Source organism: Neovison vison, chromosome 1, assembly GCF_020171115.1.
Source record: "Neovison vison isolate M4711 chromosome 1, ASM_NN_V1, whole genome shotgun sequence".
NCBI lineage: Eukaryota > Metazoa > Chordata > Mammalia > Carnivora > Mustelidae > Neogale > Neogale vison.
In genome coordinates, this window is record NC_058091.1 from 271,010,409 (window position 1) to 271,025,658 (window position 15,250).

At 39.8% G+C, this 15,250-nt stretch overlaps 1 protein-coding gene across 1 annotated transcript in view; it reads right to left on the minus strand.

Moving 5' to 3' along the window:
• Positions 1 to 2,266: 2,266 nt before the first annotated feature.
• MRPL22 (mitochondrial ribosomal protein L22) overlaps positions 2,267 to 15,250 on the minus strand; it is a 29,770-nt gene continuing 16,786 nt past the window's right edge. The window contains exons 6-7 of the mRNA XM_044230723.1: positions 10,807 to 10,876; positions 2,267 to 3,085 (exon numbers count right to left, since the gene is read on the minus strand). Of these exons, the coding sequence (XP_044086658.1) occupies positions 2,874 to 3,085; positions 10,807 to 10,876 (282 nt within the window). The 3' untranslated portion in view covers positions 2,267 to 2,873. The remainder of the gene's footprint in view (positions 3,086 to 10,806; positions 10,877 to 15,250) is intronic.

Genomic DNA, 15,250 nt, shown 5'->3' on the forward strand with positions numbered 1-15,250 from the left:
GATGGAACTAGAGGGTATTATGGTAAGAGAAATAAGTCAGTCAGAGAAAGATAATTATCATATGATCTCTCTGATATGAGGAATTTGAAAGGCAAGGCAGGGAGAGGTCATAGGCGTAAGGAGGGAAAAAATGAAACAAGATGGGATCAGGAGGGAGACAAACCATAAGAGACTTAATCTCAGGAAACAAACTGAGGGTTGCTGGGGGTGGGGTGGGGAGGAGTGATAGGATAGGTGTTATGGTGAGTGTGGCGAATTGTCTAAGACCAATGATTCACAGTCCTGTACCCTTGAAGCAAATAATACATTATATGTTAATAAAAAAATTTTTTTTAAGTAAAAATGAAAACAAAACAAACAAAAAACTCTATCATATGTTAGAAGTCAGGATAATGATTACCTTGGGGGAAAGGAGGAGGGTAGTGACTGGGATAGGAAAGGAAGGGGACTTCAGAGTTACTATCATGTTCTATCCACTGCGTTACTTTAGCACAATCACCAGTTGATCATTTACTGAGCTATATACCAGTAATCAGTGAACTTTCTGAATGCGCTACACCCCATCATTATTTGATCAAGCAGGAAGTTATAAGCATTCAGAGACTGCCGTTGAAAATAATTAACGGGGTGCCTGGTTGTCTCAGGGGGTGGCACATACAACACTTGATCTCAGGGTCATAAGTTCAAGCCACAAGTTGGGCATGGAGGCTTCTTTTAAAAATAATAATAATTAACAGACATTGTTTCTGAACATATAAAGTTAAACTTTAAGAACCAAAATGTTTGTTTATGTCAGAAAATGCAGCCTTGGCCATGGAAACTAACCAGAAGTACACTGCACCAGTTGCAATGGCAATGATTCATTGAGGGGATGTATATAAAGTTCTTACAACAATGCTAAGTACATAGTGCTATATGTTAGCTATTATTACACTTTTTAACATGTAAAAGCATTTCCAGATGAATGAAGACTTCAGTTTAGGTCACAGCAAATTTCCTTCATTTCCTTTGCCCTTAACCTTTTCAAAATAGTTATGGAGTCCACATCACCACCTGGTTTGTTTAAGTCATGCCTGAGGAATTCAGAACTCCCAGGCTAAGAATCATGGAACATCTGCACTGAAAGAGAACACAGCCTCTGGTCCAATGATTCTCCAGTATGTGTCACTGGGGCACTTGTTAAAAGTTCAAGATTCGTGTTCACTTAGTGTGCGAGCAGCACCTAGGAATTTGCATTTTTTTAACCAGCTCAAGTGATTCTGAAGGTGGTCTACAAGAAACAAGGAACTTCTTGTCTTGTAGATGAATAAAATAGAGGTCAGGGAGGGAAGGGACCTGCCCAGAGTCTTCTTTCTGGTTAGTGAGTATGCCAGGACTAGAACAAAGGTAGCCTTTTACCAGTCCAGTGTTATTTCCATGAATCCATGCCCCAATAACGTATGACCCAGAATGAATCTGTCCTAAGTCTTGGTGTCTTATTCCACTGAGCCCTCTGTCTTTTCACCCATGCGTTTCGTTAACTAGACAGACAAGAACACCCATCTATACATTCTTAGGTATACAGAAACAGTTACTTTAGAAACCTAGTTTCTAAATCAATCATTGCTCTGATATTTTTACACACTGTGTGACACTGAGATAGTTATTTGATTTCTACCTGCTTTAGTTTCTTCCTTTATAAAGCAACAAAATAACACCTATGGTTTGCAGGATATTGTGAAGACTTATGTAAAATACTAGCACAGAGCTTGGTAAATAATGAGGTTCCAGTAAACAGTAGCTATCATTAATGCCATCTTAAAACATGGCCCTACAGCCACATTCTTCAGACTAGAGGAGTATTCTCAAGTGTGGTTCCCTATAAACAGAACCATCAAGAAGTCCTCATTGTTTTTAAAATACAGACTTCTGATACTCACCCCTCACAAGACCTGGTGAATCAGAATCATGGGGGCGAGACCCAGAAGTCTGCATTAACAAGCAAAGTACCCCAGGTTCTTCCTCTATATACCAAAGTTTGAGTAACACTGGACTAGGGCTGTGGACCAAATGCTTCTTGTCAGTGAAAACCCTCCTTATCAATGAGAGCCAGCAAGCGCGGGGAACATACACTCTAATACTAACAATTTTGTTAATAAGAGGTAAGTGAGTGCCACCTACTGTCTTATTTTAGAATGCAACCCTCAGACTGGTTCAATTCTCTCAGTAATTGAATTCACTGAAAAATAAATCAATCCAGAACAAGATATCCAAACAATAGAAAGCATTGTTGGAAGGAGACATGAAAACAGTCTTTATTTAACTAGAAGAAAACTTTCTCAGTTAAAGGGTTCTTGGAGTTCTAGATTAATGTATCTAATAAACTTCTGTAATTCTAAGTTACTGCTAAAACAGTAAAGGAAAATACAGAATGCCTTACCCATTGGCCTATGCCAACAGTGAAAGCAAAAACGCAACTACAGAATGCCCTAAAATACATGTATCTATGCTCACCTCCACCACCACCTCCCCAGTCTCAAGAAAAAAATCAAAGGAAACAAGGACAAGCTTTCTTACTCTGCAACATTCTACTCAACGCCAGTATCGACACTGCCACCTGCAGGTGGCAAGCTTACATCCCCTTCCAAAGGTACTCAGAAAAGCCTTCTGAATTATACTGTTTAAAGCTGATTTCCCCTTCCAAGTTGCAAATGCATAAATAAACCCAAAGGTTCAAAAGGGACGGGCAAAGCCTTATAAATATTCATATAAAATTAGCACTTTTACTTCATATTGCACTAACTCAGTACAAACCATAAAAAGCATTTGTCTTTAATTTCTGGTTGATAAGAAATAAATGGCAAAATAGATACACTGCGGAGTCTGAAAGCCCATCACAGAGTGTGAATAATCGTCCGGTTGCGGAGCTCCTGAATATACTCTTTGGCGTGGGTGACTGCCGTCTTCGGTGCCTCACGTGGAGGTGGGGGACCTTCCACCAACTTCACAAAATAATGGCAAAAAACCTTCTCCATGATCCCGAAGCGACCTCTGCCATGGTATCGGATACGTTTCAGGTACTGGCCTCGCCCTGACGTCGACTCAGCTAGACAGGGAAGACAGAGAGAGTTACAGGAAATGACTGCATCCCCAAGACTATAGCTCATCACCTGAGCAGTATCTGTCCTTTCCTTGACCGGATTCTAAGACTCCATGAGTTCGCTGGCGGATGAGAGCAGATCGGTCTCAAAACAAGTATCTCTGGAGTGCTTATTAAGGACCAGCCTCTATTCTAGGTGTGGAGAGAAAAGAGTGAACAAGACTAGCCAGGGTCTTGCCTCCACACAGTGTACATTCTAGAGGAAAAAAAAAATAAACATGATCATTCCAGTTAGTGACAAGTACCATGAATTAAACTGTGATGTGGGAGGGGCACCTAGGTGGCTGGGTACTTAAGTGTCTGCCTTCAGCTCAGGTCATGATCCCAGTGCCCTGGGCTTGCACCCCATTGGGCTCAGCAGGGAGCCTGCTTCTCCCTCTCCAGCTCCCTGTGCTTGTGTTCCCTCTCTCACTCTCTGTCCCTGTCATAAATAAACTTAAAAAAAAAATCTTTAAACAGTGATGTGAGAGAGACTGATGGGGTGCTGGAGGCAACATCAGACCAGTGGGTGTCAAGAAGCATCTCTGAGGGGGTGCCTGAGTGGCTCAGTGGGTTAAACCCTTTGCCTTCTCCTCAGGTCATGATCTCAGGATCCTGGGATCGAGTCCCACATAGGGCTCTCTGCTCAGCAGGGAGCCTGCTTCCCTCTCTCTCTCTGCCTGCCTCTCTGCCTACTTGTGATCTCTGTCTGTCAAATAAATAAATAAAATCTTTAAAAAAAAAAAAAAAAAAGAAGCATCTGTGAGGAAGAGACATTCGATCTAACTAAAAAGCATCTCTGAGGAGGAGACATTCAATCTAACTAAGACCAGAATCCATGCAAATATCTACGGGCATGGTATTCCAGGTAGAGGGAAAAGCAAATGCAAAGACGCAATGGTGGGCTTAATTTTTTATTTAATATCTAATATCTAATGTGCTTGGCTTGTTTTATTTTTTATTTAAATTTGATTTAATTAACATATAGTATATTATTAGTTTTAGAGGCAGAATTCAGTGATTAATCATTTGCATATAACACTCAGTGTGTATTACATCACGTGCGCTCCTTAATGCCCATCTCCCCCGTTACCCTATCCACCACCCACCTCCCCTCCGCAACCCTCAGTTTGTTCCCTACAGTTAAGAGTCTCTCATGGCTGTCTCCCTCTCTGTTTTCATCTTATTCTTCCTTCCCTTCCTCTATGTTCCTCTGTTTTATTTCTTAAATTCCACATAAGAATGAAATCATGTGATACTTGTCTTTCTTTGACTCATTTTGCTTAGCACAATACCCCCTAGTTCCATCCATGTCATTGCAAATGGTAAGATTTCATTTTGATGGCTGAATAAAAATGGCATTGTATATATGTATATATATATATATTTTTTCTTTATCTATTCATTTGTTGATGGACATCTGAGATATTTCCATAGTTTGACTATTGTCAACACTGCTGCTGTAACACTGGGGTACAGGTGCCCCTTCAAATCCCTATCTTTGTATTCTCTGGATAAATACATGGTAGTGCAACTGCTGAGTCTAGGGTAGCTCTATTTTTAGCTTTTTTTTTTTTTTTTAAGATTTTATTTATTTATTTGACAGAGAGAGATCACAAGCAGGCAGAGAGGCAGGCAGAGTGAGAGGGGGGAAGCAGGCTCGCCGCTGAGCAGAGAGCCCGATGTGGGGCTCGATCCCAGGACCCTGAGATCATGAGCTGAGCTGAAGGCAAAGGCTTTAATCCACCGAGCCACCGAGGCGTCCCTATTTTTAGCTTTTTGACAAACTACTCCATACTGTTTTCCAGAGTGGCTGCACCAGTTTGCATTCCCACCAGCAGTGTAAGAGGGTTCTCCTTTCTCTGCATCCTTGCCAACATCTGTCATTTCCCGACTTGTTAATTTTAGCCATTCTAACTGGTGTGCTGACTTGTTTTAGAAACAGAAAGAATACCACCCTGCGAAAGCACAGTAAACAAGGCAAAGAGTGGTACAAACAGGGGAAAGAAATCAGTGGTGAAGACAAGGTTACCAAGAGCCCTAAAGGCTGAGGTAAGGAGTTTTTATTTCATTCCAACTATGGTGAGAAGGCCCCTGGAACCAAAAGTTCCCAAATGCTGGTCCTCTGGCTACATCAGACTAACCTATGAAACATATTTTAAATGCAGCTGCTGAAACCCCATCTCTGAAGATTCTAATTTACTGTATTTGGGGTGTACCTTGGAAACTACCTTTGAACAAACACCAATCCTCTTCCCCCAGTAACTCTGATTTATGGCCAGTTTTAGGAACTCCCACATCACAACTGCTCCCTCATCTCCCCTCCCCAATTCTGCGCATCAAAGTCTGACCCTGTAAAATTAAAAAAAAAATTTCAAATACTAGTTAAGAAGAAATCTATTCACCAATTTTCACCCACAGTGAATCAGAGGAATATCCACCTTCTGCTGTTTTCTGAGTTTACTCAGTCAGTTACTCCTTGAGTTAATAAAGCCTTTTAAAAAGCCAAAACCTATAGAAGACATATCAAAATAATCCACTTCAATACTCACCATTCTTATATTCTTACTGTGAAATAACTTTATAAATACAGGGACAGTGTCAAAGTATACGCTTGATAACCCTCTAACTACAGTCCTCTCGTGAAATGGGATTCGGCAGAACCATCCTAGCTTGACCAGAGAGAAAACTAAGGATGAGAGTGGTTAAGAAAATTGCCTAGGGCCTCTGTGAGATAAGGAAAGAGCACCTGTCCTTACACCAACTTCATCACTGGGCAGTAAAGAAATGTGTTTGAGGAATTACCAAAGAAAAGGCCAAATTACACAAATCACTTTAGAATGAAGTACCATTAGTTCCTCTGGATCCACCTGTCAGGAAGAAACCCACAAATAAGCACAATGACACTAGAAAAAGTGTAGAAATCCTCTAAAAGGCATTTTACAAACACAATGGCTGCTTCTATCCAAAATTGCAACTCTACTCAATTTGAGCCCCATTTCCAAATAGCCTGAGGAAAAGGAACACTACTCCAGTGAAAATAGTATCTGAATTAGCTAACTATGCAGTATCACATAACCTATCCAAGCACAATGATCGGCCTACCAGGGTCTGTGTTAACCACCATTTTCCATCTCCCCCAAATAAGTAAGAGCAAACTTCAATAACTGCTAATTGCCAGTCATGATTTCATCATAAAGCCATGAAATACCATGTGCTTATCTTGGAGCACATAATGCCACATTTTCTTATGTCAATTCTTCTGAACCACCAGGATTCTTTAATACACTGTAATGGTAATGTGCAACACAGCCACCATGAGGTCAGAATGAAATCAGGACTTAGAAGTCTAGTTTGCAAATTGGTTTCTGGTCTACCCTCCTCCAGTCTCTTTTACGAATTCTGTATGTGAGGAGTTTAAGTGCATTTATATAGAACCATTTCAATGAAAATGAAACAATAAATAGAAGCCCACCGTGCTGTGGCTCTATTCTAACCGAAACATGAGTGGGGAGAGATCCAAAACTGTGCCATTCACTCACTCACCAAATATTTCTAAGTTCCTGCCGGGTGCCAGGCTCCACCCTGGGCTGCACCCTTGCCCACAGCACAATTTAAAAATCTCTGCTTTAGAGTTAATAGTCTTAAAACATTGCCTTAGTAACGTAAATCTCCGACCCCAAAACTTTCTGTGCATCCTCTTCACTATCATGTGAACCAAATTCCACAACCTGCCATGCTCAGCCCTCTGGATCTAGGCCCAATACACCTTTCAGTTTTATCTACTCAAGGTCAACCCTCTGCTTCCTTCAACTATTCTATTCACTGGACCACACAATTACTGCTCATTCCAACCTATGTGCCTTAGCTCCTGTGCTTACTCCACTCTGAAAATCTTTCTCTTTCGGATACCCAAACACTTATCTTCAAAAGCTAAACTCTTCTAGAAAATTACCATCACTTTTCTAACCAATACTGCCCTCCTTTTCTCTACTCCTACTATTTACCATTATTACTCTTTTTGGTCTCAAACCATATGCTACCTTATCTGACTGTTCATGGCTAATCTGTGAAAGTCACTTCTTCAACCAAACTTTTGTATGTCTTTTATATTTCCCCTAAAGTTCATATACAACAAGGAATAGTAATGATTTTGAAAATTACAACCTCTGCTAATTAATATTTTTTCAGTATAGCTATCTGATAAATTTGCTCAAATTCTAAAATAAAGTTTCAAAGTTTTCCAAGTACATATAGTACTAGTGACATGTATCATTTGTTCCAACACAGAAACACAATTTATAGATCCTTCCAAAGGACTAGTACTGTCAAAGAACAAAACTATATAAACTAAATGTCTTAAGTTGCTTTAATAAGATACACCATCACCTAACTGTATGGACAGTATGCACGTGGAAGGTACTCAAAAACTTTCTGAATCAGAGAAAAAACATTAAGACCCCTCAGAAATGGGAACAGCCTATAGATTATGCCAACTCCCTGCTCAGCAGAGAGGCTGCTTCTCACTCTCCCACTCCCCCTGCTTGTGCTCTTTCTCACTCAATCTCTCTCAAATAAATGAATGAAATCTTAAAAAAAAAAAAATTATGCCCAAGATAATGCTCATCTAAAGATGATGCCCCATAGGTATCAAGAATATTTAAAATACTGTCAATATTTTCTATATACTAGTATATGTATATACACATATACTAGGTAAATGTGAATCTTGACATTTTAAAATTGGAAACCCTCTTCCCCCTTCATCACTCTTCGCCCAGAAGACTGATTTACAAAGTCAGTCAATCACTTTCCCTAAAGTAAATCACTTTAGATACCATGAATCACTAAGCAGTGACATTTTATTAGTCCATGTCCACTTGTTAAGGTCTATTCACAGTGCCATTAGTCATCATTATAAGTTTGAAAAGGAAATGAATTTTCAAAATCTGTGGTTATGCTACACCAGGTATTAACTTTAGACTGATGACAGGCATTTGAAGGAATTACCATATAATGAGACACACACTACCAAAAAACCACTTCCCTTAAAAAGCCTATACTTACTTATGTCAAGAGACTGAGGAGCCACTGCTGAGCTGAAATCGTAGCCAACAAGTGACTACTCTTTCAAAACTCTAGAAGACATTTATCCATGGAATGAAATGTCTAGGCCTTTTCCAAGAATACGATGAGAAAAATCATTTTCTTGTATTTTATGGTACAAATCACTGGGATTTTCATTCAACAAATAGCTCTCCAAGCCTCTCCCCTGAGGTTTCAGACCCAGTGGGTCTGCGGTGTATCCTGGGAATCTGTATATATTTTTTTTTACTAAGAACCTCACATGATTCTTATGAGGACAGTTTGACAAAACCAAAGATAAAATGACTGACACGTCACGGTAAGATACTTCATCTTCCTAAGGGTACTCCTCTCTTTTACCTTCATAAAAGAATTAGGCAGCAAAATACTTAGCAAATGAGTTTTTACAATCTTAAGACAAATCAAAATTTATCAGCCCTACTCGAGAAGAGATTTTTACACAAAACTAGATGAAAAAAGGGCACAGGTACAGTAGAGATTTTTCAGCAGAAACATGCATAAGGAGACGGATGAATTAAAGGCCCATTCACGTAGGACTGGTTAAGTTTACTTTTGAGGACTTTGCTTCATTTGGGAAGACAAGATTAAGCTCCTCACCTTTTCTCACTTTACTAAAATTACTGAAAAGGATTTAAAGACAAATTCTATTTCATTTGTATCTGAGTTCCATTACAAAGTTTGTCTGTCAGCTAAGAAGACCATATTCCTATGGAAATGAATAAAAGTAATTAAGTCGGATTTGATATGCAGTCATAAAGCAGGAAAAATCACCAAGAGGTTTTAAGCAAATGGTCTTGCTCTTCATCCATTTCATCTCTTACAAGTGATTCTGGGCCCTCCCTGCATTATTTATTCATGCTATTCTCAGAAGAAAAGGCTTATGAGTAACTACTATGGCCCTGCATCTTCTGAGATGCCATTTTGATTTCTCTCTATATCTATTCATGTATCAGAATATCATCAGTTATACAACATTCAGCTTTAAAATAAGATATTTCAGTTGAAAATCATAACTCATTTGAATTTCAGGAGTAGGTGTGGTTGCCAGCATCAATTCCAGGTGAGCTGAGGTTAAGATTTTAACTTCACCAGAATAAACATCTCCAGTAAGGTGGAATTGCAACAAAACAGAAAATTAGATGATTTGTTTTTACCCTAATTGTTAAAAAATCATAATGTACAACTAATTTCTCCCATAATGATTCAGCTTTTTTCCCTCTATTTGGAGAGTAGCAGTAACCCCTATCTTCAATTTAAACTATCTTCAGTTCTCCTTACACATAGGTTTGGCAGACTGCGAAAATTTTGCTTCGACATCAACATTACTGTTTGATTACAAAATTGCTGAGGTTAGGAGTAATTGCTGCTGAAGTGAGAGGAAAACAGCAACTCCACTCACCGCTTCGCTTCACTCTGGTGCTGAGAGGAGGGCAAGGGAGCTTTGTAATAAGCTTTGTAATAAGCATTCATCTCTTTCTAGAAAGAGCTGTACGAAGGTATGCGACAAAAAAAATCCCTCACATTTGTATGGTGCATCATGCTCCCCAAAGCATTTTCACTTACATTAATTTAATTTGATATGGAACAAGTACACAAAACCTGAGATAATGCTTCAGAATGTGGTAACAAAGGGAACCAAACACATCTGGATCATCTGAGCCTTGGGTTTTACAATTCAACAGATTTCCCATTCTGGTGATTGGAAGGTTAAATTATGGGACACCTTTATGGATTAGGCACCTGGCTTGGCCCATCATAAATAAATACTCTTTAAAATCCACCTGTGATTCTTTATTTACCTCCTTCAGGATTGACAAAGAATTTATTTTTTAAAAAATTACTCTGGGGAGCCTGGGTGGCTCAGTCATTTAGTGTCTGCCTTCCGCTCAAGTCGTGACCTCAGGGTCCTGGGATAGAGTCCCAGGTCAGACTCTGCTCAGCGGGAAGTCTGCTTCTCCCTCTTACTCTCCCCCTCTGCTCTCTCTCTCTGCTCTCCCTCTCTCACCCAAATAAATAAATAAAAATCTTTTAAATAAATAAATAGTCAGTTCTGTTCCTTCTTCGTTTTATCATGATTTTTTTTTTAAAGATTTTATTTATTTATTTGACAGACGGAGATCACAAGTAGGCAGAGAGGCAGACAGAGAGAGAGAGAGGAGGAAGCAGGCTCCCCGCTGAGCAGAGAGCCCGATGCGGGGCTCGATCCCAGGATCCTGGGATCATGACCTGAGCCAAAGGCAGAGGCTTTAACCCACTGAGCCACCCAGGCGCCCTCGTTTTATCATGATTAAAGGACCACTCCATGTACCATCATCTTGGTACCCATTATTAAGTAATTATTGGCAATAAGTTTCATGGTCTCATTCACATTACAGGACAGGTAACAATAAAGCAGTGAGGTTATTACCATTTGTAATAGACTAACATTAGCATGCTGAAGGCGGAAGAATAAGCTATTACCAGCAATTTTCACTGGCAAACCCAGTCCTAAATAGTTAGGTATCAAAGACTATTGTTAGATAATGAACTCAGCCTCACTATTGGAAGACATTTCCCAATGCTAAGAATATTAAACATCTTACCTATATATAAATTGGATCTGAATTCCACATTGTGGTCTCTCACTGCCATATCTTGTGCTTCTAAGAGAACCTTAAACAAAGGAAAGACAGGCATTGATAGGCTGACCCTGAACTAAAATGGAATTAAATTTCTCATCTCTTACTGTTATCTCTATAATATGATCGCTAATCACATGCCTCTGTTTTATAGCCAATTTAAAAAAAAGAATATTAAATGATAACAGTACTAAGGAGAAGGGATACATTGAGCTTTCCTTCTTCAGACAAGAACCGCAAATGCAGACAACACGGTCCATCCTGCTAAGTGTACAATGGAATGTATGAGCTGGAAAAGAGGAAACAGCAGCACTGATAGCAGTACTGTTGGTGATAAGCATTATGCCTCTGAGTCAGAGATTGTCAAAAAGTTCAAGAAGCTTAAGAGTTAAATCATATGGAAAATTCTTAAACTTTGGATCCAAAATAACCATTAAACATCAAACAAGTAGAGAAAATCATACTTGAAAATCTTAAGAATTATTAAATTTACAATTTTTAATTAAGTTAACCTGCTCCAGAACACTTTTTTTTTTTTTTTAAGATTTTATTTATTTGACAGAGAAATCACAAGTAGGCAGAGAGGCAGGCAGAGAGAAAGCTGGAAGCAAGCTCTGCTGAGGAGAGCCAGATGCGGGGCTCCATCCTAGGACCCTGAGATCATGACCTGAGCCAAAGGCAGAGGCTTAACCCACTGAGCCACCCAGGCACCCCATCCAGAACACATTTTTAAAAATAACAGAAACCATGGGGCGCCTGGGTGGCTTAGCTGGTTAGGCAACAACTCTTGATTTCAGCTTAGGTCATGATCTCAGGGTCATGAGATCTCAGGAGACTCGGTGCTCAGCAGAGTCTGCTTGGGATTCTTTCTCCCTCTGCCACTCCCCTTGCTCGCTCATATACGCAAGGGCTCTATTTCTCTCTCTCTCTCTCTCTCTCTCTCAAATAAATACATAAATCTTTAAAAAAATCAAAACCTAGATCTTTCACTCATTTAAAGATAATGCAATACAAAGCTGAGTACACACACAAAAATACTTAATCATTGCATTCTGAACTACATTAAATATAGGCATTACAATGGAACCCCTTGAAGTCTGAACCAATCGATCTCAACTGCTGAACTACTAAACTAAAAAGATCTCATTTTAAGTGAGAACTAACTGATATGGAGAAAATACTGCTGATATCCCCAGATGTCCTCAACCCAGCATTTTGAAATAAAAACATCATGTATCCACACTGAGGAACGTAAGAAGTGCAGGGACATGATTTAGGGGAGAAATGGATTACAGGTGCTGCAGAGGAGAGGGAGCCATTGCTGCAAATAAGAGTGAGAGAAGAGTACATGGGAATGCACAAGAATGTTTCCCCACAGCCACTGGCTTGGAAAACAAGAGGGGCTGAATTCTGTGAGTTCTTACAAACAGTGGGGCTTAATGCCTGGAGTTTTAATGGTCATCAGGGTTGGCTGGGAATAGACCCCAGAGGGTACTGTACCATCCCTGGAGAGAAGGCAGGTAAACAACCCAGGGGAAGACATGATGGAAATAATGATCTCAAGAGCACCCGGGGCACACAGTGGGGAGATTATTCACTCTTCTCAGAGCACTTCCCTGAGAGGCAGCATTCATAGAAAAATCTGTGAACAAAGGAGTGGGTAGTGCCATTTCCCTCCCCAACCCTCAGGACAAAATCAGAACCACCTCAGGGAAGCACTCAGCACCAACAATGACGGCCTAATTTGCCTCCACCAAGCTTCAACCCCCTGTGATCTGGTGGGACTGCCCCTCTCAGTGAAGCTTGCCTCAGACCCAGTGGGGCAAGCCCTTCCCCCAGAAGACCAATACAAACCCCTGTCTACACCATGTCTCCCTGTTTTGCAGGGACTTAGTTCCAGTGGAGATTGTGACACGTCTCATTTCACAAGCAGATCTGAGCACATCTAGTCAAAACTTGCCACATTCAGGCAAGGGACCAAACACTGCCCACAACAGGCAAGGAGAACCTCTGCAGAAGACCCAAAGACTAGGACAGCCAGAGCACAACAGAAGAAGACACAAAGCACACACCAAAGACACTCCCTGAAGCACCAAGCCATGGGCACTACTTCATCTCTTCTTCATAAAGTCATTACTTTTAGGAACAGGAGACATAACTAGCTTTTCTTACACATAAGAAACCAGAGAACTAAACAGAATTCAAGATGGAGGAATTTATTCCAAATGAAAGAACTAGATAAGGCCATAGCCAGAGATCTAAGCAAAACAGATGTAAGTAACATGCCTGACAAAGAATTTAAAACAACGATCATAAGGAAACCCGCTGCACTTGAAGAAAGAATGGAAGATATCAATGAGACCTGTAGCACAGAGATAAGAGTTAAAAAAAAAAAAATCAGAGATGAAGAAGATAAAGGAGATTGGAAACAGGCTTGATGCAATGAACAGCAGGCTGGAAAAATCAGAGAAATGAATTAGTGACATAGAAGACAAAACAATGGAAAATAATGAACCTGAACAAAAGAAAAAAAGCATAATTACAGGACATGAGAACCAACTTAGGGAACTCGGAAACTTCATCGAACATAGTAACATTCATATTGTAGAAGTCCCAGGAGAAAAGAAAAAAGAGGGGGAAGAAAATTTACTTCAAGAAATGACAGCAGGGGCGCCTGGGTGGCTCAGTGGGTTAAGCCGCTGCCTTCGGTCATGATCTCAGGGTCCTGGGATCAAGTCCCGCATCGGGCTCTCTGCTCAGCAGGGAGCCTGCTTCCTCCTCTCTCTCTCTCTCTGCCTGCCTCTCTGCCTACTTGTGATCTATCTCTGTCAAATAAATAAATAAATAATCTTTAAAAAAAAGAAAAGAAAAGAAATGACAACAGAAAACCTCCTTTATCTGGAGAAGGAAACAGACGTCCAGATCCGTTGATTTGTTGATGAAAGTCAACAAAAGGTGGCCAATACCAACACATATTATAATTTAATTCACAAAATATAGTGATAAAGAAAAAAATGTCAAAAGCAGCGGGACAAAAGAAGCCCTTAACCTACATGGGAAAACCCATAAGGTTAGCTGGAGATCTCAACAGAAACTTAGCAAGCCAGAAGAGAATGACATGATATATTCGATGTGCTGCATAAGAAAAATCTTTAGCCAGGAATACCCTATCCAGCAAGGGTATCATTCAAAATAGGAGAGACAGGTTCCCAAACAAACAAAAACTAAAGGAGTTCATGACCACTAAACGAGCCCTGCAAAAAATAGTAAAGGGGACTCTTTGAGTGCAAAGGAAAGATCAGAAGTAACAAAGCAAGAAAGGATCAGAGAAAATCTCCAGAAACAACAACAAAACAAGTAATAAAATAGCAATAAATATACATTTATCAATAATTACTTTAAAAGAATAAATTATGGGCTCTCTGCTCGGCAGGGAGCCTGCTTCCTCCTCTCTCTCTCTCTCTCTCTCTCTGCCTGCCTCTATGCCTACTTGTGATCTCTCTCTGTCAAATAAATAAATAAAATCTTTAAAAAAAAAGAAAGAAAGAAAGAAAGAATAAATTATTACTTTGAATATAAATGGACTAAACGCTCCAATCAAAGACAGAGTGTCAGAATGGATTAAAAAAAAAAAAATCCCATTTATATGCTGCCTACAAGAGACCCATTTTAGTCCTAAAAACATCTGCAGTTGAAAGTGAAGGGTGAGGGCACCTGGGTGGCTCTGTGGGTTAAGCCTCAGGTCATGATCTCAGGGTCCTGGGATTGAGCCCTCTATTGGGCTCTCTGCTCAGCGGGGAGCCTGCTTCTCCCCCTCTCTCTGCCTGCCTCTCTTCCTACTTGCGATCTCTCTTCTGTCAAATAAGTAAAATCTTTAAAAAAAGAAAGAAAAGAAGAAGAAAATGAGGGGTGGAGAAACAATTATCACACAAATGAATTTCAAAAGAAAGCCAGAGTAGCAATTCTTCTATTGGACAAACTGGAATTTAAAACAAAGACTATAAAAAGAGACAAACAAAGGCATTATATAATCACAATCCATCCAACAAGAAGATATAACAATTGTAAATATTTATGGACTGAATATGGGAGCACCCAAACACACAAAACAATTAATAACAAACATAAAAAAACCAATGGATAATAATACAATAATACTAGGAGACTTTAACAGCCCTCTTACACCAATGGATAGATCATTTAAACAGAAAATCAACATGGAAAAACAGTTTTGGATGACACACTAGAATAGATGGACTTCACAGGTACATTCCAAACACTCCATCTTAAAGCAGCAAAATATACATTCTTTTCAAGTGCACATGGAACATTCTCCAAGAACAGATCATATATGAGGTCACAAAACAGGTCTCAACAAACGAAAAAGACTGAAATCATACCATGCACC